Below are 26,329 nucleotides of genomic sequence, written 5' to 3'. Positions count from 1 at the left end.
ACAAAGATTTATAAATATAAAAGCACTTAGAAATAACAAATAAGATACTTTATTTTTTTCTTCCTTTTTTTTTTTTGGGTAGTACTAGGGTTGGAACCCAGAGGCTTTCTACCTCTGGGCTGTACTCCCAGACCTATTATTTTATATTTTATTTGGAAACAGGTTTCACTAAGTTGCTGAGAGCCTCACTAAGTAGCTGAGGCTGGCTTCAAACCTATTCGATCCTCCTGTCTCAGCCTCACAAGCGTGGGGATTACAAGTGTGTGCCACCATGCCTGGCACAAATAAGATACTTTCTAATGCTATTATTATATTGCATACTTTTTGAAACAAGTAATAGTCTCACAAAAGTCCATATAGTCCCATAAGGCTTGGTTAGGTCTCATAAAATCATTAGGAGTTAATATGGTTAAAGAAGCATCCTTCAGGTTTTTTTTTTTTTTTTTTAGGCTCTGACCAACACTCAGAATATTTGTATATTTATAAAAATATAAACTAACTTTATATCAACCATTCAAATGGTAGGTTCCACTCTCTTATACATTCTACTTTCCTCTGTTTCTATTTTCCTTTGTTCCATCATTCATTTTTCCATTTATTTTGTAAAACACTGGTATGATTTCCATATATATATAATTTGATACAAGTTGTTGTGCACTATAGCATGAAGATGACACATAGGTTCAGATTATGACTGTAAAGTAAATACTGCTTCTGCCACCTGCAGAGTATAAGAGTTTAGGTAAGTTTCTTAATTTAATTAATTTCTTAATCTCTCTAAACTCTTCTGTCTTCAAATAGTTTACTTGGCATCATACTTATAGCTATTCATGAGATTTACAAGATAATTTATTACAAGTAGCACATTTAATAACTTCTCCATAATTATTGTACTGTTTAATTACTATTAGAACAGAAACTATTGCCTTAGTTTCCCCTTTCTGGATAAAATCTCAGCAATGTTATACTCTCTTTATCTGGATTCATTTTTGTTGATAATAAGTAAGTGGGAGCCAACAGTTTATATTTCTCATGAAAACACTTATGTTCTGAATATTAAAAGAGAGAGAAAGAATGAATGACACAGGAGGGAAAAGATCAGAAACAAAGTAATGGAGAAAATAGAAAGAAAGAGAGGTGAGCTCAGAAAAAAAAGAAGAAGAAAGTCCTCATTGCTATTACCCACAAAATTAGACAATTTTCTTTCTAAAGTGTTAGCAAAGAAAACAATGAAGTTGAGTAGGGAAAAGATTAATGGTAGCTAATACTTAGAATGATCATGTACAAAATGCATTTCATTATTGACTGATTATATTTTCAGATTATTCTTTAGAACTCTTGCTTTACATAAGTAATGGATGCCTATTTATTAATGTACATCTATAGATATAACTATGTTTATGTTAGAGAGAAGTGCCTGGATATAGTTGGTGGCTTGTAAAAAAAACACACACCTTGTAAGGAACCTAGCATAATACATTAAAAACTATAAATGTTATACTTGTAACATTAATCTATAATGCTTTCTGTTATCCTCAGTCTTCTCTTTAAACATAAGGCAGTTCTATAAATTTTTCATTTTACTTAGTGTATTTCTACTTTCCAGAATACAAAAGAACTACTGTTGGTAATTTAAGAACATAAACAATAAAATCTAGAGGTAAAGCTTAGTTTTCCTGTTCACCATCCATGACAAAAAAAACTTAAATTAACAACAAAGAGTTTATAATAGAATTTGTTTTCCTCCTTTGTCCCTCTAAATAGCCACTGATCTCCTGCGAAAGCATTTTCTAACCAGGTTAAAGTCTAGTTCTGTACTTATGTTAGGCTAAGATTCAATTGAGTTAAATTTTACGCTGACTGCCAGTCAACCTTACCATGAACTTTCATTATGTGCATGTAATTAATTGGGTCTAACGAACAATATCAGTACTGAGTTATAGACCCTTTTCCCCTGACCATATAATTAGAATATAATTACCCACAGGATATCAGAATGATGCTGAATCTCTCCTCTAAACGCGCCCTCATTAGGAAACAAGTCTCAATATACATTTATTCAATCAGTGTGAATTAATTAAAATGTTACTGAAATAAAAGAGAGTAGCAATAAAGAGTATCTGACATCTATTAAGAGACTATCACTTGAGATCTGTATGCACAGTTCATATTGAAACCTATTTAGCTCCAACAGGAATTTTTCCATGTGATATAATATACATCCATTGTATCACAAAATCTGAGTAAATGAATCAGTATTGTTTTTGAAAAAAGAATAGTACAGAATGATTACAAAATTGTTAATAATTAGGTGGGAAAATAGAGGCACTATTATTCTCTGAGAATTCCATAAAGATGTTATCAGGAGATAGAATATACTTAGTGGACAAAAGCATTTTAATTCAAAGTATCTCAGTAATTATTTATTAATCCTGTATCTTTATATTACAAATCTGACATATCTGTAGGAGATAATGATTGGAAAAGCCTAGACTTAACAAATTTATATTTTTTCTTTTATAAAATAGCCTGAATAACTTACTCTAGCTCAGATGATTTCAAAGGAATATTTTCTTTAAACCAGATTTTTGTATGCATCTAAAAATACTTTCCTTTTAAAAGGATGCATAATACATCATATCATACACTCAGGTTATATAAAATACGGTAAAAATAGCAAATGCATAAAGAAGCTGAGGGACATAGCTCATGAGAAGCTGCTGATTCATAGAAAACATTCTATCTACAAGCTATTAATCTGTTTCTCTAGAACTTGATATATAGTTATATTCAATAAATGCTTATTGAATAAATTATATTTACATGAAGGAATACTCAGCATTAGTCAAGAACAATGTAACAAACAGTAGCAAAAAAAATTTAAGGTCCATTGAGATAAAATAATATGTATAAATATTTTCAAGCTTTCTATATCATCACAACTTCATCAGCAATTTTTAGATTTAAAATTAGGTTTTAGAAAACGTAGTCTCTTAGATTTCAGCATTCCATTTATAAACAGGAACACATTTGGATAAGTAGTAAGATAAAGTTAGTCAAAGATTGATTGGTATGGGTAGGCAAGGCCAGTCCACTTGTCTTAAAAATAATACAATAAAAACACTTCACACCATTAGGTACACATGCTAGAACACCAGTGCCAATCCCAGTGTCATCTTTAAAAGAGGGAAGAAGTGGGGAGGGAGTGGGGATTGGGAGAAACCCCCAAGTCCTGTGTACACCTATCTCACTATGATTCTGAACTCCATTATGATGTGAGATTTCAATGCAAAAGTAAAAAATAAATAAAATAAAACTAGATTATTTACCTTTAGAGATTTATAATATAACAAACAATATGAAACTAACAGAAATAGGTACATCTAAACTTCCAAATCAAGAGGTGATTATGGACATTAGATAATGGGTAGAGAAAGAGTTGGACAAATGTAATATGCTATACTCCAAGAGAGTGAAAGGAATATGGGTCACAATAGCCCAATATGTATATATATACATACATGCATAATATATAGCATATATTATTACTAACATATTATCATATATTGTATATATTAATATATAACCGATAAAGCCGGGCATGGTGCCGCACGCTTGTAATCCCCGCGCTTGGGAGGCTGAGACAGGAGGATCACACAGGTTCGAAGCCAGCCTCAGCTACTTAGTGAGGCTCTCAGCAACTTAGTGAGACCCTATTTCCAAATAAAATATAAAATAGGTCTGGAAGTATAGCCTGGAGGTAGAAAACTTCTGGGTTCCACCCCCAGTACCACCAAAAAAAAAAAAAGAATAAATTAATAACCAATAATTAATATATTATTTCTATATATGTATATTGTTAATATATATCATGAATAATCAAGAGTTCTAAGGCTCCAAACACAAAGTAATGAGATAGAAACATTATCCTGAAATGATCTCTGCAAAAATGTCTTGAAATATCATACGGTACCACATAAATATGTATAATTATTACAGGTTAATAAAAATTGGCAAAGAAGAATAACACTGTGTATTTTTCTTTTTTTTTGGCCCAATGCCTCCAAGGTTCAGTCCAAGGCTAAACTGTTCTATGACCACTTAATGGCTCAGACACTTGCTCTTTCTTCTTTTGTTTCTCTTCTTTCCTTAAATGTTTGCTCTGAAAAGCAAACCGTTTTCTTCTTCTCTAAGCTCTGTTCCCTGGGAACCCAACCTAAGACAATGCAATTGGGTTTGGTAGGGGAGGCAAGAGCAGTTTGGGATGCAATTTTTTTTTTCAGTCAGAATTTACACACTGAGAGTTGAGGAAGAAGGAAGAGAATTTGGCACAGTGAGCCAATCTCCACACCAGCATATACTTATGGCCAGGTGAAGAGACAGGTCCAGGTGTTAATACAAGAGATAATGTTGCACAAAATAAACACCAGCTCTTCTGCTGCTATGGACTCTACAACACACCATGAAGGGTAAGAAGGAAGTTGGACTGCTGGACTAAAATCACAGGATGCTGTTAAGGGGTAATTTACACAAGCATGTAACTACTCTGAGATTTTTTTCTATGGTAAATTAGGGAATCAACACAATTTCAAAGACTGTGACAAGTGCCATAAAGGAAGAAAGAGAGTTCTGGGAGAGAAGGGAGGATATTAGAATGAAAAAAACTGAAATCATATAGGAATTAAATGATTCAAGAATATTGAAAAAATAGTAACCAAATAAATTAATTTAAAAATATTTGTGGCGGTACCAAATTAGAGTAATGCAATAAAGAACAAGACGTGAGATTTAAAGCTGTATATATTCCTCCAAGATTTAAGTTCCTCGGGCAAATGACGATCAGATTCTATCAACAATAGAATTTCAGGGTCTCAAAAAATATCATCTTTTTCTATGAAAGGAGGTATAGGTTGGACTAGAAAACATATGCAGGTGTGAGACAGAGATCACTTTACCAAAGTTGATGTGTGGACCAACAGTTATGTATAAATTAATAAAAGGCAAGCTATATTTAATATTTGAGTAAAGCATGTACATAAATACTTTATGACACCATTTCAGCAGGAACCATTAAAACCACAGGTAACCATTGCCAGGTGGAATTTATTGCACCTTTATTGCAAGGTGGTTAAGGGAATCTGGTTTTGATCACATTCTATATTTAAACATTAGGAGATGGTAGGGATATAAAGCATTTACTTCTATTCTAATGCCATTAAATCTGGATATTTGCTTTCCCCATACCCAATCTGCATTTGAAGGGCACAAGCAGAAATAGTGAACATAGATCACATATTGGGAAGCATTTATGACATCATTTATGGACTTTTTTTTTTGTGATTACCCTTCTACCTCTGGGCTACACTCCCAGACCTATTTTATATTTTTATTTGGAAACAGGGTCTCTTAAGCCAGAGTGGCTGGCTTCGAACCTGAGCGATCCTCCTGTCTCCGACTCCCAAGCACGGAGGCGCCACCACTCCCTGCAGTTTATGGAAATTTTGTCTCACCAACGTTAATGGGAAAAGCCACTTTTACATATCCTTACCAATACTTAATATCATCACCTTTTAAATATATTCTCAAATGGATAAAAAAGTGAATCTCATTGTTTGAAATTGTATTTTAATCACATATAAAGTCTAAGTTTTTAAATTATTTTTAGCTACTCCTATTAATTTTACAAAACAGAAAACTTTTTGATACAATAGGTATCTTTATTTTGATTTATAAATTTTAACACTTAGCATCTAAATTTTTTTGTGCTACTGGGGATTGAACCCAGGGGCATTCTACTTCCAAACTACACCCCCAGTCTTATTTTTTATTCTTTATTTAGAAACAGGGTTTCACTAACTTGTGGAGGGCCTTACTAATAGAATTGGATAAAATATTTCCAAATGCTATATCTGAAGGTATATTAATATTCCAACTAGAAATCCTAAAAATTAACAACAATAAAGGCAAACAATACAATTTAGAGATAGGTAAAAGACTAACATAAATAATAAATCTCCACAGATAACCAATCTTAGTTGTCTGTTGGATGGAAAATCTTGTTTCTCTGGTTCTGGTGTGTGTTACCTATTTCTTCTTTGTAGTTAATCTCTTTGAGTATTTTCTCTAGCGCTGGTTTTGAAGACATAAATTCCTTCAGTTTCTGTTTGTCATGGAAGCTTCTTATTTCTCCATCTAATTTGATAGAAAGTTTTGCTGGGTAGAAATTTTTGGCTGGAAGTTGTTTTCTTTCAGAGTTTGGAATATGTTACTCCAAGCCCTTCTGGCTCTCATGACTTGGTTTGGGAAGTCTGGAGTGATTCTAATTGGTTTGCCTCTGAATGTCACTTGGCCCTTTGTTTTTGTTGCCTTTAAGATTCTCTGCTTGGCTTCCACATTGGTCATTTTGACAATTATGTGGCGTGGGGATCCTCTTCTCCGATCCTGTCCAAAGGGAGTTCTATAAGTTTCCTGGACCTGTGTATCAACCTCTTGTACTATGTTTGGAAAATTTTCTGCTATTACTTCCTTGAAGAGATTGTTGATCCCTTTGGTTTCACTTTCTTTTCCCTCCTCTATTCCAATTATTCTTAGGTTAGCTCTCTTAAAATGGGCCCATATTTCTTCAATGTCAGATTCCTGCTGTTGGATATTTTTTTCTAGATTAGAAACTATGGGTTCATTTTTGGAATGATCATCTTCTAAGAGTGAGATCCTGTTCTCCATGTGGTCTAATCAGTTGTTTGTGCTTTGAATTGAGGCCTTTACTTCATTAATTGCATCCTTTATCTCTTTTTGGCTCTCTCTGAGTTCTTTTTGAAGCACCTCTATTATTTCTACAGTTATTTTCCTGATTTGATCTTCTAGAAATCTCTGATTTTCTGTTTTATCGGGTTCTGATGTTGTGGGGTTGTGGGCATTTATTGCTCCAGTATTATTCCTCTTTCCCATGATTTTGGAAGTTTGTGCCTTCTCTGGGTTCTTCCCTTGGGTTACTATGACTTCACTTAAGGTGTTCTGGATCTCGAGTCTGTAGTATCTCAGACCCCACTACTCCTTTACTGGGTTGTATCACAGAGTCTCCGACCCAGGGAGTTGATAGAGGCTGCTTTAAACTATGGGGGGGGTGCCAGGTTGCACGTTCTCCTATGGTGTGATATCTCTGCCACCGCCACTCCCCCACTGGGTCAAGTCCCAGGGAGAACAGTACTGGGATTTCTCCTCTGTGGCCCGCAATTTGACTCACTGTTCTTGAGTTCGCAGATGTAGCTTTACTGGACTCGGTGAATTCGCTGCTGCTGCCGCTGGTGGCAATATGGCGCCACTGCTACGCCCTCGGCCATGAGGCTGGCTTATTTCTTCTTGGTTTTGAGTTCCACTCTGAGTGCCTGCAGCGTGTGCTGAGCTAAGCCACTGGGATCTTTAGATGTTCCCTGCGCTGAAAAATCTTGCCTGGCTGTTCTGCAGCGGCTCACCTCGGCTTGCTGTAGCCATCCGGTAAACTCGCTGCTGCCACCGGCAGTATGGCGCTGCTGCCGCGTCCTCGGGCTTGAGGCCGGTGTATCACCTCTGTGGCTCTGAGCTCTGTTTTCAGTCCGCTTTCTCTCTGGAGCCTGGTGATTTTTTTGTTTCTCTGGTGATGGTGTTTTCTGGCTATGAAAGGCGCTGATTTTGTGGTAATGGAGATTGGTTGTTAGCGAGGCTCTTAAGCCCCGCTTTTCTCGGTCGCCATCTTCCCAGAAGTCCATGAATTTTTAAAATATAACATTTTTTTGCATGACTTGACTATATTTTGTTTACTGTATATTGTATTTTATATGAGTTTCCTTAAGTAGTATGGTCAATAGATTGTAGAATAACTTTAATTTTTTGTTAATATGTGATCTCACATTCTCATTTTTCAGTCATGAACTAGAGTTTTTGTTTAAGACTATTTTTACAATTTTATATTTTAATATTTGTCACTTTTAGGTAATGCTCACGGATCGGTACATGTTTTAGACTTCTATTAGATTTTCTCCTCACCAAACTTACAAATTATGTCTTATCAGGCTTTTGTTTCACCTTTTCTATAAATCATGATAAACTTATCACAGGATTAGTTCTATAAAAAGTCATTTAAATTGCCCAGAAGCAGAAAATTACTTAACTCACCCTTTTAGAAAGAAAATAGCGTAGACACCTGGAGAAATATTTTTACAATCCTATTAAAAAACTAAGAATGAATTCATATTTATTTAAGTAGAAACAATTTTACTTGACTATAATACATAAGCCTTTTCTTCAAGATTAGACTTTGTAAATACACATATTCTTCATGAAATAGTCCAGCCCACCATAAATAGGAGTTCCTTAGGACCAAATTCCAATTTAACTAAGACAATGTAAAGGAAAAGTGCTTTACCCACAAGCATAGACAATGTAACCATCATTCAGTGATGGTCAGTATTCTCCTTTTCCTATATTACGTCCTGTAAAGTGTATGTAAGACTACACCAAACCAAGAATGGATATATACACACAGCCTACAAACACTGTAGCACTCAAGTGCTTAATGAGTTCCTCACTGGAATTTTAATGTCATAATTTAATCTCACCTATTTTAAATATTAAATAAATAAAAAGCACCTATCCCTTATGAATAATACCCTGAAATTGAGTCTGAGTTAGATTTTCAAAATATGGGGAAAAATGAGATTCCTTTTTGCCTATCATTATTCTGATGACAATTATGAATTGATCTATAATGAATATTAATTAAATGAATATTAAGTAATGACACTGATGAAACATTTATTGAGAACCGACAACGTGCTTCATCCCACTTTTTTGACAAAAAAGAAAAAATTGCACAGGCACAAACCTGTGGTGGATTACATAAAGAATTTCAAGAAACTAAATGACTTCAGCAACTGTGGTGAAAGGTTGAAGAGGCAAATGGAAAGGAAGAGTAAAGCAGCCAAAATTATATAAAATAAAAACTAAAGCTCAGTGCATTAAGACACATCCTTAATCAAGTGTTCACACCTACTCCCAGACTCTACATGTCTGGAAGTTCTATAACTAGCCTAGGAAACAAAGTTACAAGGAAAATCCAAATTTCAGAATCATACAGAATTCAGATGTCTCCCTTCTTCTTTAGTTGGCTGATGCTTAGCATTGGAGTTATCATTATTAACTCTCTTTGGTTAGCAATATGTGATAGAAAAAACAGAAAGATCCCACAATCCCTGGGCTCTGCTGAAGAGACACACACCATGCTTTGCTCCTAACAGATATCCTGATATCCTGAGGAATAATGGTTTAATTTAACACATGCTCTAAGGAAAGACTTTACATACTCTATATGCTATTTAAGACTTAATCACCATATTTACAATGTATAATTTAGAATTCTTAACATTGTGGAAAAGCAAGTAAGATCGGAAGAAGAGAAGTTAATATGACATATGGTTCCTGGAGGGTGTTATACGTAGAGCTACGTAGATCTCTGCTTCAGTCACACAAGTTGGCCAAGTACAGAACTACAGTAAAGATGAAAGAGAGGTAGAATTGGGACCACTTGAATCAAATCAAAAGAGTATTTCTAGTATTTCTAGAGTTCATAGTTTCCAAATAGTTTTGTTTTTCTGTGAGCCAATTAGCTTCATTATTTATCTTTTTGTGTGTATGTGGTACTGGGGGTGGAACCCAGAGACCTTCTACTTCCGGGCTATCCTCCCAGACCTGTTTTATATTTTATTTGGAAACAGGGTCTCACTAAGTTGCTGAGAGCCTCACTGAGTATCTGAGACTGGTTTAGAACCTTCAATCCTCCTGACTCAGCCTCCCAAGTGCTGGGATTACAAGCCTGTACCACCATGCCCGGCTTTATTCTTTATCTTGATTGCATTTTTAGAAACTACTCTTAAAGGTTAATAGGATATTATGGCATGAGAAAATATTTCATGAAGAATACTGTAAGTGGCCCATAAGGGGTATAATGATAAAAATATTAATGGTTTTATATGAAATTAGTTCCTGAAAATATGCATTTTTCTGCATATTCTGATGACATGAAAAATAAAAGTGATATAAAATAATTTAAATTAATTATCATTTTATATAGTTAATTGTTGATCTTAAAACACATTTTATGCTTTAGAAATAATTCCAGTCTACATGTGCCTAATTTGGAAATGGGATTAAAGGATGGGAAAACTCATTTATAGAACAAAATGATACAATATGGAAAAATGATTAGAAAATCACTAGAAGAAACTGTTCTTCATAAAGATGTTCACTAATTTGACATTTACAATAATAAAAGAAGGAATTTATAGAAAGATGCTAGGTAGAAATAGTGTTTTAACTAAATTATAACATTTATTTAATAATATCTATTAGTAGTGGTGTTTCATTGTGTATGAAAATATATAATTATTTAACTTATCAGTTTAAGTGTTTATAAAATAGATGTCATACGGTATATTCAGTTTAATTACAAAATAAGTAAGAAATATATCTAAAAATCAAAGAAATAATTTTAGTAGATTCTATTTGTATAGTAACAGTGTTTTATACTATATTACAGATTTAATTTTTTTTACTTAATGAGTACATAGATATTTTATAGTGAGTTAAAATTCACTTTTTATTTATTTTTATTTATTTTATTTTTTTTTATTTTTGGTGGTACTAGGGGTGGAACCCAGAGGCTTTCTACCTCCAGGCAATACTCCCAGACCTTTTTTATATTTTATTTGGAAACAGAGTCTCATTAAGTTGCTGAGAGCCTCACTAAGTAGCTGAGGCTGGCTTCGAACCTGTGCGATCCTTCTGTCTCAGCCTCCCAAGCACGGGGATTACAAGCGTGCGCCACCACGCCCGGCTAAAAAATTAACTTTTTAATACTAGAGGTGATATTGACAGAGCATTTACTATACAATGGGCAGCAACTAAAGCAATTTTTATAATTTAATGTATTTAATTTCTTTTTTCAAATGGAAAAGAGGGACAAAATGTTAGTAACTTTCTCCATACCATAGAACTAGTGAAAATACCAGAATCCAAATATGCTGCTAGGTAGTATTCTAAGGCAGTTGAGTCAAAATTCTCTCCAAGTGCAATGGATAAATAATCCAGTTACTTCTTAACAAAACTCAAGCTTTTTAATTGCTTTAATTATTCTGCTGTACGCACCGTGTTATCTATGACATTGCAATATGGATTTTCCTGGTGAATAATATCAGTAAGCATGTATTTATATATCCATTGACAGTTTGTGTGTGTATGTATACTTATATATTTCAAATGTATGTATATATATTCCTGTTTAGGCATAAAAAGAAATAAATAAATAAGTTCTATTTATTAGATATAATAAATAAATTAGGTATAAATAAGTAAATTTTATTTAGGTAAAAACTAGAAAAAAAAAATATATATATATATATTAAGTATAAACCTGTTTAAGTTTCTTTCCTTTTTGAATTGGATGATTGTTGGCATACTATTGATTTATATAATTTTTTTCTTATTTTAGACATGAATCATTTTCAATATTCTGAAACTAGAAGGAAATGACTTGCCCACAGATCTATAATTCCTATTAGAACTCTAGTACATAGCCTTCTATTCTTGCTGGCTATCATTATTCTATGCTTCTCTCTTTCCTTCTCCTCAGTCTTCCACATTTCATGTTTGTACAAAAATTTGTTACTGAAATCTCTGGAACCATTATCTAACATGAAAAAATTATCCTTTCTCTAAGCCACTGGCACTTTACCTGTAATACTCCTGAGAAGAGAATGTCCACTCTCTCAGCCATTATGAGTTCCATAGTTCTAATGGAAATCTCTTGGCATTTCATCTAAGTATCACCTTCTATTATCAAATCAGAATTCTTTATTGCTTGATCATTAAATCAAATAGTTATCCTATCTACCCTGATTAATCACTGTTATGTTGCAACAGTTTCTAAGACCCTGTACTTATCCTGGGTAGTGTTAAGGATAACACTCAATAAACTATTCTTAGAATTTCTTGGCTTTTTAACATCTGATGAAACTTCCCTGCAGATCAGTTGATCTACCCAGATCCATGGCCACATATTGAGTCTTACCCTCATCTGGAAATGATCTGAAATCAAATCAAATCAAATCTTAATATTCTATTCTCTGCTATAGTCTTTTTCCAAGTTTCCTCATTCTCTTAGTCTGTTAATGTCTTTGACCATTCACATCGCAATCCCATATTGATACTTTCACATTTCTTCTGGCCTGTGATTTACATTTATTTTACAACACAATGACAAGAAAGTTGTCTTTACAACACAAAGTTAATCACATAGTCTCATATTTATATTATATAATCCCCAGCTCTTTGAAAAGACAGGCCAAGTTTTTTGTTATCTCAGACCTTGTCTTATAGTTCTCCCTAGCCAGACATTTACAAATAACCCCTAGGAAATATTTTGCAGTTCCAAGATCACATTATGTACTCCTTTGTTGCTCTTGTCAACAGGAAAGAAAGAAGAAATGATGGGAGAGAGGGAGAGAAAGGAGAGAAAAAAAAAAGAGGAAGAAATTAAAAGAGAAGGAATTTGTGCTATAAGTATTGAGTGTAGAGAAAAATATACTGAGAACTATGTGCATGTATAATTTTATCACATTAGATCTAAATACAATGTATAAGAGTAGCTTTCAGAGTAATTTACACTGTTGGTGGGAGTGCAAAGTAGTTCAGCCACTATGGAGATCAGTATGGAGATTCCTTAGAAAACTGGGAATAGGAGACCCCTGGAGAAATCAGGCCCAGTAAGACGCTGGGTTCTGGGCAGGGGTCGCGCGCGGCGCACAAAAGCCGGGGCCCGTGTCACAGGACCCTGGGCCCCAGGCCAAACTGCGCGTAGCATGCCAGACCCCTGGAGAAACCGGACCCAGTAAGACGCTGGGTTCTGGGCGGGGGTCGCGGGCTGGGCACGCCAGATGGGGCCCGGGTCGCGGGACTCTGGGCCCCGGCCGAACTGCGAGTAGCACGCCAGACCCCTGGAGAAACCAGACCCAGTAAGATGCTGGGTTCTGGGCGGGGGTCGCGGGCTGGGCACGCCAGATGGGGCCCGGGTCGCGGGACTCTGGGCCCCAGGCCGAACTGCGCATAGCACGCCAGACCCCTGGAGAAACCAGGCCCAGTAAGACGCTGGGTTCTGGGCGGGGGTCGCGGGCTGGGCACGCCAGCTGGGGCCCGGATCGCGGGACTCTGGGTCCCAGCCGAACTGCGAATAGCACGCCAGACCCCTGGAGAAACCGGGCCCAGAACAGAAAAAGATAAAGAAAAATATCGGAGAGGTGGTAAGAAAGCCGTTATGGATGCCAGGACACTGGAGATGCAGACAAAACTTATCTAAATGCACTGGAACTTATGGAAAAATTCGCCGTGAAAGAGGACTGCTATTTCTCTATATTGTTAAGAATCTCAGACATCACATATAAGGAGAGAGTTTAGCGGAGACCAAGGAGAAATGCGGTGTTGAAAGAGTTCTTCACGATGGTGGTGGAGACTTGTATTCAGGAGAAGCAGAAACTGGATCTTACCAACTTTATCTTTTTGGAGAAATTACACCAAATGTCGAATGCTACCATCACGCATGCTTAGGAACACTGGACAACATTCAGAGTGGAAAAAGAGCCTGGGAAGGATTTGAAACGGTGGAGGCAGTGGCAATGCCAGTGGCCAATATTCGGGGGAGGCAGAGATCTGATACATTACAACTGGAACCTTTGAAATAATAACCACAGAGACAGTGATCGGAACCTGCTGAGGGGTTAGGCGGGCGCCGGGGCCAGTGGCCGACATCGGAGCTTGCTGTGAGGCAAGGCCACTACTGAGGCCTCCGTGGCCGGGATTGGAACCTGCAGAGGGGTTAGACCAATGCTGGGGCCAGCGAGGCCGGCATTGGAGCCTGCCATGATGCAAGGCTTGTGCTAGGGCCTCCGAGGTCGGGTCCGGAACTTGCTGAGGGGTTAGGCCGGTGCTGGGGTCAGCGAGGCCGGCATCGGAGCCTGCCGTGAGGCAAGGCCAGTGTTGGGGCCCCCGAGGACGGGACCGGAGCCTGCTGAGTAGGTAGGCCGGTGCTGGGGCCAGCGAGGCTGGCATCAGAGCCTGCCTTGAGGCAAGGCCGGTACTTGGGCCTCCGAGGCCAGGATAAGAGCCTGCCGAGGGGTTAGGCCGGTGCTGGGGCCAGCAAGGCCGGCATCGAAGCCTGCCTTGAGGCAAGGCTGGTACTGGGGCCTCCGAGGCCAGGATAAGAGCCTGCTGAGGGGTTAGGCCGGTGCTGGGGCCAGCGAGGCCAGGACAAGAGCCTGCCGAGGGGTTAGGCCAGTGCTGGGGCCAGCGAGGCCGGCATCGGAGCCTGCCTTGATGCATGACCAGTGCTGGGGCCTCCAAATCCGGGATCGGAGCCTGCCAAGGGGTTAGGCCGGTGCTGGGGCCAGCGAGGCCGGCATCAGAGCCTGCCTTGAGGCAAGGCCGGTACTGGGGCCTCTGAGTCCGGAATCGGAGCCTGCCGAGGGGTTAGGCCGCTGCTGGGGCCAGTGAGGCCGGCATCGGAGCCTGCCGTGAGGCAAGGCCGGTACTGGGGCCTCCGAGGCCAGGATAAGAGCCTGCCGAGGGGTTAGGCCGGTGCTGGGGCCAGCGAGGCCGGCATCGGAGCCTGCCTTGAGGCAAGGCCGGTACTGGGGCCTTAGGCCAGGATAAGAGCCTGCCGAGGGGTTAGGCCGGTGCTGGGGCCAGCGAGGCCGGCAGCGGAGCCTGCCGTGAGGCAAGGCCGGTACTGGGGCCTCCAAGGCCAGGATAAGAGCTTGCCGAGGGGTTAGGCCGGTGCTGGGGCCAATGATGCCGGCAGCGGAGCCTGCCGTGAGGCATGACCAGTGCTGGGGCCTCCGAGGCCGGGATCGGAGCATGCCGAGGGGTTAGGCCGGTGCTGGGGCCAGCGAGGTCGGCATCAGAGCCTGCCGTGAGTCAAGGCCGGTACTGGGGCCTCCGAGGCCAGGATAAGAGCCTGCCGAGGGGTTAGGCCGGTGCTGGGGCCAGCGAGGCCGGCATCGGAGCCTGCCTTGAGGCAAGGCTGGTACTGGGGCCTCCAAGGCCAGGATAAGAGCTTGCCGAGGGGTTAGGCCGCTGCTGGGGCCAGTGAGGCCGGCATCGGAGCCTGCCGTGAGGCAAGGCCGGTACTGGGGCCTCCGAGGCCAGGATAAGAGCCTGCCGGGGGTTAGGCCGGTGCTGGGGCCAGCGAGGCCGGCATCGGAGCCTGCCTTGAGGCAAGGCCGGTACTGGGGCCTCGAGGCCAGGATAAGAGCCTGCCGAGGGGTTAGGCCGGTGCTGGGGCCAGCGAGGCCGGCATCGGAGCCTGCCGTGAGGCAAGGCCGGTACTGGGGCCTCCAAGGCCAGGATAAGAGCTTGCCGAGGGGTTAGGCCGGTGCTGGGGCCAACGAGGCCGGCAGCAGAGCCTGCCGTGAGGCATGACCAGTGCTGGGGCCTCCGAGGCCGGGATCGGAGCATGTGGAGGGATTAGGCCGGTGCTGGGGCCAGTGAGGCCGGCATCGGAGCCTGCCTTGAGGCAAGGCCGGTACTGGGGCCTTAGGCCAGGATAAGAGCCTGCCGAGGGGTTAGGCCGGTGCTGGGGCCAGCGAGGCCGGCATCGGAGCCTGCCGTGAGGCAAGGCCGGTACTGGGGCCTCCAAGGCCAGGATAAGAGCTTGCCGGGGGGTTAGGCCGGTGCTGGGGCCAACGATGCCGGCAGCGGAGCCTGCCGTGAGGCATGACCAGTGCTGGGGCCTCCGAGGCCGGGATCAGAGCATGTGGAGGGATTAGGCCGGTGCTGGGGCCAGTGAGGCCGGCATTGGAGCCTGCCTTGAGGCAAGGCCGGTACTGGGGCCTTAGGCCAGGATAAGAGCCTGCCGAGGGGTTAGGCCGGTGCTGGGGCCAGCGAGGCCGGCAGCGGAGCCTGCCGTGAGGCAAGGCTGGTACTGGGGCCTCCAAGGCCAGGATAAGAGCTTGCCGGGGGGTTAGGCCGGTGCTGGGGCCAACGATGCCGGCAGCGGAGCCTGCCTTGAGGCATGACCAGTGCTGGGGCCTCCGAGGCCGGGATCGGAGCCTGCCGAGGGGTTAGGCCGGTGCTGGGGCCAGCGAGGCCAGCATCGGAGCCTGCCTTGAGGCAAGGCCGGTACTGGGGCCTCTGAGGCCAGGATAAGAGCCTGTCAAGGGGTTAGGCCGGTGCTGGGGCCAGTGAGGCCGGCATCGGAGCCTGCCGTGAGGCATTACCAGTGTTGGGGCCTCCGAGGCTGGGATTGGAATCCTGCCAAGGGGTTAGACCGGTGCAGGGGCCAATGGCCAGCATCGGAGCCTGGCGTGAGGCAAGTTCATTCCTGCTGCCTCCAAGGTCGGGACCAAAGCCAGCTTAGGGGTTTGACCGGTTCAGGGGCCAGCGAGACCAGAACTGGGTCCTCCCATGAGGCAAGGCCGCTGCTTGAGCCAGCGAGGTCTGGATCAGTCCAGTGAGTAGCCAGGCCACTACTGGGACCATCAAGAGTGGGATTGGTACTTGCAACGCAGCATGCACAGAGAAATATCGCAGAAAATATAAATCAGACGCTTCTCTTAATCAGCAATAACTAGGAGGAAAAGGGCAACAGGAAGAGGTTGAGCTATAGAAAGGGCCCTATAGTGAAGCAATTAATGTGACCAATCAGAGGGTATGCAATACTGGAGGACGGAGCCTCTTTAAAACGCAGGAGGTACATAAACAAATGTATCAAAGTAAATCACCAAAGAAGTGTGGGGTGGAGGGAGGGGGAGGGAATGGGACGGGGGCTGGAGGAGGGCTAATTGGATGATGTGTGCTTGTATATCCTCTCAAGTCTTGTACTCCAATGTGATTGATATATGACTACAATGCACCAATTTAAAAAATAAATTAATTTAAAAAAAAAAAAAAGAAAAGAAAACTGGGAATAGATTCACCATTTGATCCGGCTATACCACTCCTGAGTATCTTTACAAAGGGTTGAAATCAGAGAACTACATTAACATATGCATACCCATGTTCACAGCAGCACAGTTTGTAATAGCCAAAATATGGAACCAACCTAGATCTCCATCAACAGATGAATGGATTGCAAAATTATGGGAAATACACACAATGGAATTCTATTCAGCTATAAAGAAAAATAAAATAATAGCATTTGCAAGAAGATGGAAGGAACTGGAGAACATTATGTTAAGTGAGATCAGCCAGGCACAGAAAGAGAAGGGAATTATATTTTCTCTAATATGTCCAAGCTAGGGAGTAGTGGTAATACCAGAGGGACTCCAGATGATGGAAGGGAAATCTCAGCAAAGCTTGAATGGAAGGATAGGAGAGGAAGAAAGCTGAGGTTGTTCAAGGGAGGAGCTACATATGAATATGTGTAGTAGCATAAATATAACATGGTTAACCTGGGCACTCTCTATTGGGAGGGGGGAAGGAAATGGAGGGGGAAGGGCATGAAGCACAATGTAAATGTACACCACTCTCAATATGTTCCATTTATAAAAAATAAAAATTTAAAAAATAAATACAATGTATAATTGCAAACAATTAATAAAATAACTTAAAAATAAAAATATGCTAGATGCCAATTGCAACCCAAAGAAACAGTTATTATAGATGATATCTGGAATCATTGCTGACAATTTGCCATTTGAATAAAAATGATAATAAATTTAGTTTTAGACTCGTTTATTTTAACCAATTTTTATATCAATAGACTTTATGAGGACTGAATATCTATATAAGACATCTGTAATGCATGCTTATAAAAAGCCTGTAATTTGTGCAGAACACATGCTTACCTTGCTAATATTTATATCAGGTGAACATATATCTACTGAGCAATTAACCTACAGTGAACTACAAGTGTTGGGGAGAGATGGGAAGGCTAAGAATGGTGGTATGATTTTTAAATAACAAGGCTGCTGTCATGAATCCTGAATTTGTGGTATGCCATTATGACACAAGATTATGTGAACTTCAAATAAGAATTAGGGATTCATACACTGAATTTATATAGTTCATTCAAGATTCAAACCCTGTTCACAAGTCAAAGGATAAGGAAAAAAATTCAATAAAATGAGATATCTTAAGTTCTTTCTTTTACACTTTCTAAAATATCACAGAGAACATATCCATGACAACTTTGCAACAGCCACATGGAATGACTGAACCTCCACTGATTTTTCTTAGAGGACACTTTAATTTTTTTATGTAGGAAATATCATTGAAAAATAAAAAATGAAATACGATGTGTGTGTGTGTGTGTGTGTGTGTGTGTGTGTGTGTGTGTCTGTGTGTGCTGGAGGGAGGACAGTACAGAGGATTGAACCAAGAGGTATTCTCCTTCTGAGCTATGTATCCTGACCTTCTCCCTTTTTATAACTGGTCTTGCTAAGTTGCTGAGGCTGACCTTGAACCAGTGATCCTGCTGTTTAAGCCCTTCAATTACTGGCATTATAGGCTTGCATCACCACTCCAGCAAGATTACATTATTTTGAGGAAGAATGGTTTTCTTTATATAATGTGCTAAATCATTACAGCAGATGATGCAGTATGGAATTATTCTTGGGAAGTTCATGAGAATTCATAGACTGAAAATGCCCAGTGATCATTACTTATTTATTTATTTATTTATTTATTTATTTATTTATTTAATTTGTGGTACTGGGGTTCCTGAAAACCCTTCTACCTCCGGGCTACACTCCTAGACACCTATTTTTTATATTTTTATTTGGAAACAGGGTCTCCTAAGCCAGCCTCGAACCTGCACGATCCTCCTGTCTCCGCCTCCCAAGCGCTGGGATTAAAAGCCTGCTCCACCACACCCAGCAGTGATCATCACTTTAAATAGATATAACAATTCTGTAGGCAGGACAATTTCATTATTGTGTTTAATTATGAGTAAATAGTTAATGGGTAATATTTAAGGTATTTATTGTAAATATATTATGTAATATTTAAGGTATTTATTATAAAATATTATGAAAGTAAAAGAGCATAAAAGTAAAATATTTATTATAAAAGTAATCTTTCAATTCATAGCAAGGCAGGAAAACTTTCAAAAACAAGTGATTTAAGTTGCCTAATTAATATATACAAGACCCCAAAGGCTTGAGAGAACAGAAGAACTTAGAGAGTTACAAGTAGTTCAATTTTCCTTGATTTCCAGCACATAAGGTGGTTTGTGAGAGATTGTGTGGGTCAATTCAGATAAAGAACCTTGTTTACCATGCTGGAGAGTTTGGAATTCAAATAAGGTCTCAGTGAAAATGTTTCATGTATATTTTCAGTGATTCATATCATATTTGCATTTTATAAAGTGGACTCAGGATGTAGGTTAGAGTTGTGTAGAAAAGGGGCAGCTCAGCAAAAATGCTTTGTGGATAATCCTAGGAAAACTTTGTCAGGGAAGCCTATGAGGCAGTTACAATTTGGATGAAGAAAAGAGACAAGACTAAGAACGTTAAACTAGAATATTTGATTAGTTCGTCATTTAAGACAAGAAATTCAAAATGATCCATCAGTCTCTAGCTTGCTAAAATTGGGCTAAGAAGATGCTGGTTACTGAGATAAGTTAGAAGGCTTCTTAGAATTTGGAGAAAGGATGGGAAAATACATTTGGAAGTGATAAGACTTGCATTTTTATCCTGGATGCCTTTTAATAGCCATGAAACAATGGAAGCATCTTTTCCTTTTATTTTCCTCATGTGTAAAATGAAGACAATTTCTGCAAATATATTATGGAGCTCAGTAGGTAGATTAAATGAATTCATACATCTCATTTCCAAGAACTACAGTTTCTTTCAGAATTTTAATTTGTATCTCATTCATATTCATACCCTGACACCATTTAACCTCAACTCCAATATTCTTGGAGTCCACTGCAATCCACAGTGTAATCCACAATGGATTGTTCCTGAAATCGGTTATAAGTAAGGACGGTTTCACACTCTTACTTCCCTCATTTTCAGTTTAAATTCTATGATCACTCCCTAAAATTATTGCTGTGCATACATTTTCAATATCCTAATTTTTCCCTGTTCAAATTATCTGAAAAAAACACAATCTTATTAAGACTGGACTACACCTACTCTATATAAATGTACACAGTCAAGACTATTTGTCGTGTTTGTAATGTATGATTATTAAATTCAGGTGACTGCTCCTTAATCCTTGTCAAAGGTACTGCATTTATTTGATTCATTTAGTCTCTTCCTTCATTATTAACTGCTACATAATGTCTTCCCCATCCTCAGACTTCTTGTGTCTTTTACTCTATCCTCACTCTCACCCAGTGGCCCAATATTTTATTCCAAGAAGTGTCATATTTTTTCCCATTGTTGTCCCCTAATTACAGTAATTAGATTGCTCTTTTTAAAATGTAAGTCAGAGCATTCCCTCTTTGGGCAAAACTTTTTAATGACTTCCTACTTAAATAAGAGTAAAAGCTAGACATCTTTCAATCACCTGAACTGCCCTATACAATATGAAAAATTTATAATATCTTTAATCTTCTCTTATTAATTACTCCCCTAGATACTCAGATCCAACAACTAATCTTAGGGATATCCTTCCAATATGTCAGGGCTCTTCTATCTCAAAGTCTGTTCTCTGGCTTCCCCTTTTGTCTGTGGAGCTCTGTCCCCCTACAGCCATCTGGTGACATCTTCAAATCCCTCTATTCTTCACTGGACCTTCTCTTTAGTGAACTCTCTTTTTGCCTGCCTCTTTTAATCTTGCAGCCTCAGTATTTCTCTATATATCTATTTTAATTTTGCCTCTTAGATTCAGAAAGCAATAAGCATTTTAATTGTCTATATTTAAGGATACAAAATAACATTTAAATATTGTTAAAGAAAACCTAGAGTTGATTCTTGTTATGAATTGAGCTACTACACTAGGCCCCACAGATCATATCAGATCAAATGGAGTCACTCATGCCAACTGAAACTGAATCTTTAAGGAAGCAGGCAGACCCTTTTTCCTGAAAAAAAAAAAAAAAAAAAAAAAAAAAAAGAGCATCTGATCTACGTGAGTAATTACAAAGTTCCTTCTGTTTCAATACTTATTTTAAAAGTAATAGAATGTTGCTGGTAATCAGCTTTTATTTTTCCATTGATCTGTTTTTTTATCCCTACCTCACCACTGCTCTGCTATTGCCTGGTGGGCACTTTCATGCCATTATTTAGAATGAAGCTGCCTTGATTGATGGATCACAATTAAAAGTCAAATATATCTGTAACTAAATTTGATGCAATTTTATCTTTTTTCCATTTTTAAATTTTATTTATATGTGGAACATATTGAAAATGGTATACATTTAGACTGTGCTTGGTGCTCTCTCCTCCTTCTTCCCCCTCTCCCAACAAGGAGTGTCCAGTTTGGCCATGCTATATTCATACTTTTAGACATATTCGTATATAGCTCCTCTATTAATCAACCTCAACCTTCTTACTCTCCTCTCCTTCCATTCTAGCTTCACTGAGATTTCCCCTCCATTATCTAGAGTCCCGGTGGTATTCCCAATGCTCCCTAGTTTGGACATATTAGAGAAAACATACATCCCTTCTCTCTCTGTGCTTGGCTTAACATAATGTTCTCCAGATCTTTCCATCTTCTTGCAAATGGCACAGTTTTGTTCTTCTTTATAGCTGAATACAATCCCATCATGTGTATTTCCCATAATTTTGTAATCCATCCATCTGTTGGTGAAGACCTAGATTGGTTCTATATTTTGGCTATTACTAATTGTGCTGCTATGAATATAGGTATGCATATGGCAATGGATACATGAAAAGATGTTCTACATCATTGGCCATCAGGGAGATGCAAATCAAAACTCTGCTAAGATTTCATCTAACTCCAATCAGAGTGGCAAGCATAAAGAAATCAAATATCAACAATGCTGGCAAGGATGTGGGGGAAGGGGAACTCTTTTACATTGTTGGTGGGAATGCAAACTAGTTCAGCGGCTATAGAAATCAGTGTGGAGATGTTTTAAAAAACTGGAAATAGATCAACCATATGATCCAGGTTTACCACACCTGTGTATTTTTTCAAAGGGGTTGAAATCACAGAACTACAATTTTATCTTTTGACAATATACATACATTAAATGAAATGGTTATTACAGTTAAACAAATTAACATATTCATCTCCTCACAATGTTAACTTTGTGATAAGAGTACTAGAAATCTAGTCTCTTGGAAAATTTCTTGTACGCAATACAGCACTATTAACTACTCATCAGGCTGTATATTCGATCCCTAAATCTAGTATTAGATCCCTTAATCATCCTACATAAGTGAAACTTGGCACTCTTTGACCAATGTCTCCATTTCATCTTCCTCCATACTCTTGGAAACCACCAATCTCCTATCTGTTTTATATCTTTAAGACACTAGGTACTAAATAATTTACTTACTTGACTGGAAAATGTAAACTCTATAAAAACAAAGCAATGTTTTTGCTTTCTATTGTTTTCTTTCCACAAATAATACTGTGTGTGGCAAATAATGCATATCCAATAAATATTTGTTAAATGGGGTTAATATTTTTAGCATAGTATCTGGTATAGCAAATGTTATCAATAAGCAAGAGCTATAGTAATTACAATAATTAATAAAAATATGTTAGACATGTTACGCTTAAGATGGAAACTCTAGGTTGCATCTCTATGCATATGAGCTGAGTATAGATACTGAAATCAATTAAATAAACCAGCTCTCACTGGAAAGCACAGTAAGAATATAAAGCTAGGGGATGAGGTAGAACACAGGGAAGGAACAACATGGCAAGTTGACATCATAATCCCCAAAGAGATACCAAAGGAAATATCCAGAGACACACAAAGAAGAACAGAAGAGTGTGGTACCATAGAAGTCAGTTAAAAGTGATTATTTGTGAAGGATGAAATGGTTCAATAGCTAGCAGCTACTTCAGAATAGAGAGTACCACAAAAAATGATAAAATAGAGAAGATTGAGAAAAAACAAATCATGACTAAAAGCATAGGAATATTTAAAAGTGGAAAATAAAACTTCAGAATCAACAATGTTTAAAATTAACAAAGAAAGGGTTTACAAGATTGTTGGAAAAAGAAAATTCATGTAACACATGTTCTTCACTTTTGATTCTCTCAAAGAGAGAAGCAGTAGAATAATAAAAGTAATCTACCTCATGACAATCTACCTGAGATTGTCACAGACATGACCATTTAGTGGGTTCTTCCACAGGCAGTTGAATAGCAGATGACACAACATAAATCTTTGCATTAATAATTTGAGATCAAGAATGCACCTATATCAGTTATATTAATATCCTCTTAACAATGAATAAAAATAAAATTGCAAGTCTTTTTTCTTTAAGACATTTTACAAAATAAAATGACATTAAGTTATCCTAAAATGTATAGTATTTTTATGACCATCATTATTTTTAATTACTTCATTTACTTAAGGATGTCTAATAAATCTTAGATGAAGAAAGAAAATTTAGAATTAGGTAATGCTGTCCCTCAGCAAAATGGAGTTTTCTTTTTATCTATTTTTGTAGTTAGAAAAAATGAAAAGATTTTGATAATTTTGCAAAATAAACACATTTAAAATACAACCAGTATTTTACAGATAATTACAAAATGAATCATAAGTGGGTGCAAATTGAGTAATTTGATTAATTTCTAGGTTGACCTTTACAAAAGTATTTGTCTAACGTTCCATAGTTGTTATATTTTTATTAAAGCAAATTGAAGTTTCAGCCACTAAATTTCCATGTTATTTTCAAAATTGAGAAAGGCATTATGGATATAAAATTGTTTTGTACAATAAATTTTACTTTAGAAGCAATTTAGATCTTGAAGAAATATTGTCTTTGAATACTTGCTTCTCTTCTTATCAAGTTTGTTCTTTTAGGTCACTTTTCCTCATGCATTTTTTATTCCTATATTTATTTTGAATTAAGTAAATATTTCGCAGATAGTTAACATGTATTGTTCAATAAAAATTTTAAAGAGCAGCTAATGGCAGTACATAACTTCAAGGTTTTAATCATCATTTTTGGTAGCCTCTATCCTAAATGAGAGGCCTCAACATTGCAAATATATAATGTACATCCCCAGTGAATTGCCCATAAGAATAACTTTATTATTCTGGGAAGCTAGATCTATAAAATATGTAAAATGTAGAAGTGTTCTGCCTATACAATTTCTGGTAAGTACAGCATGACTAAGTGATAAAACACAAGTTGGCTTCAGTTGGAACAAACTTTCCTAAAAAGTATATTATAACATGAGAGAAAAGGAAATATAGTGAATAAAGTTGTTCTCCAAAATAACGACATATTTTAGATATATTTGTTTCTGCCTCAATTAATGGAAGATTAGTTCCAACAGCATTTAGTAGTGTCATGGACGGATTAGTCAGTATCCTCCAAGTTATAGCAGAATGATAAGGAAGACTCACCAGTACCACTGGACAGATTGCTGTGGGTGGTAAAATATGGTCCTTCAAAGTTCCACAGTCACATTCAGGCTTTAGATGAGAAGCACATTTATTATGCAGCTAGGAAAGGAGAAAGGGGGATAATATCAAACTCTACATGACAGCAGTGAACAGGAGCAGTTTATATTTCAACTGAGATATACAGCAAATACATTAAAAGTACATTAAAAGAATTCAAGAGCAAATAAACAGGATCATAAAGAGATTCACATTACTTTTAACCTCATATATCTACCTTGAATAAAACGGTAAGCACCTTCTGTGAAGCGGGCTGTTTATTTACTAATTCTCAGAAATCTTTCTAATAAAAATTTACTTTAAAGTTTACAAAATTAAAGCCTATTTCTTTGAAAAACACAAATTATAGACCATTGCAGTCCTTTCTTTGCTTATTTGTTAGCATAATGTTGAAAACACTGTGTAGTGTGGATCTTTTTTTTTTTTTTGACCCTCCTGTTCTCTCAAAGTCATTCCAAAGTGCACAGCTCAGTATGGGGCATAATTGATCCCATCATTAGTTTTAACTTTGTAATTCAATATGTAAATGTAACCAGAGATTCATCTCAGTAGGAACAGGATATAAATAAAAGAAGATGATTATGATTATAAAAATTTATCTTTACATTGTATTTATGAGCTTGACATTAAGTTAGTATATACTCATAAAAGGTGTTATAAATTTTATAATATGTATGAACCCAAACTAGCATTTTTATCAAGCTTAATTAAAAGTTAAAATTAAGGTATTATAACAGTGTATTAAAAAGTAATGTTTTTACATTAATGTGGTTTTACTGGAATCATACATATGATAAAATAATACTTGCTTAAAGTCATCAAAGAATGTCTTCCTCCTATTTCCCATCAATTTAATATGAAATATTTACACTTTAGAAAATTTGTTAATATAATAGCATGTCTTACTCAAAACAAAAGAGAGCCACATCACGTTTTATTTTGAAATTGAAGAACTCTGTAGCTCTGGCTACATTAACTTACAATTGGAAGCAGTTAATTAGTAAATAAACATGGGAAACTTATGAGTGCTGATTTATCGTTGGTGATAGAATGCTATCAAAGGGATATTTCTGTGGCTCTGGAATCTAAAACATTTGTCACACTAACTACCTGCCTTGAAATTCAGGCTACTTGTACTATAATTAGTGCACATTAGGCTGTAGTGCATGAAATAAAAGTATCTTTACACATCCATCCATAATTAGCAGCTCTGCTTCATAGTGGCATATAAACTTCTCTATAAAAAAAAGTAGATTAATCTTCTTACTAGGAACTGCTGATCCTTGCCAAGAGGCAAGAAGTGCTGGAGATAAAGAAATAGTTGAATAGAATTAAAGAAACTAAGACTGACTGGGAAATGAAAATATACAGTTTTAAAAAATAGTTTAAAATATATTATGATACTTTGGTGCAGTGGTACACACTTGCAACCCCACTATTTAGAAATTCAGGAGGCTGAGGCAGGAAGATATTACATTTGGGGCCAGCTTGAATAACTTAATGAGATCCTGTCTCAAAGTAAGAAATTTAGTAATTAAAAAGGGGTGGGGATGTAGCTCAGTGGCACAGGGCCCTTGGATTTAATCTATAGTAACACACACACACACACACACACACACACACACACACGGAATTACTTTTCATAAAATAAATTATGGCCTTATATATTTGATTAGAGGTAATAAGTTATCAAGTGTTATGCAATGAATGGGTTTCTCCAAAAAGATATGTCAAAGTCCTATGTAT

The 26,329-nt window shown here is 38.2% G+C and overlaps 1 protein-coding gene across 6 annotated transcripts in view; it reads right to left on the bottom strand.

Moving 5' to 3' along the window:
• Window positions 1-26,329, bottom strand: part of DGKB (diacylglycerol kinase beta) — a gene marked incomplete at both ends in the record, with an annotated part of 627,903 nt that overhangs the window by 451,941 nt on the left and 149,633 nt on the right. For 5 of the 6 annotated variants that reach the window (XM_080701804.1, XM_080701806.1, XM_080701805.1 and 2 more), the window contains one exon: window positions 24,527-24,625. In XM_080701804.1, the coding sequence (XP_080557930.1) occupies window positions 24,527-24,625 (99 nt within the window). Of the gene's footprint in view, window positions 1-24,469; window positions 24,626-26,329 lie in introns of all 6 variants that reach the window. The other variant, XM_080701803.1, reaches the window with a different exon arrangement.

Source organism: Muscardinus avellanarius (genome assembly GCF_963383645.1).
Source record: "Muscardinus avellanarius genome assembly, chromosome: 9".
NCBI classification, from domain to species: Eukaryota; Metazoa; Chordata; class Mammalia; order Rodentia; family Gliridae; genus Muscardinus; species Muscardinus avellanarius.
The sequence above is the reverse complement of the archived record's forward strand: the minus strand, read 5'-3'. Positions and strand labels throughout refer to the sequence as shown.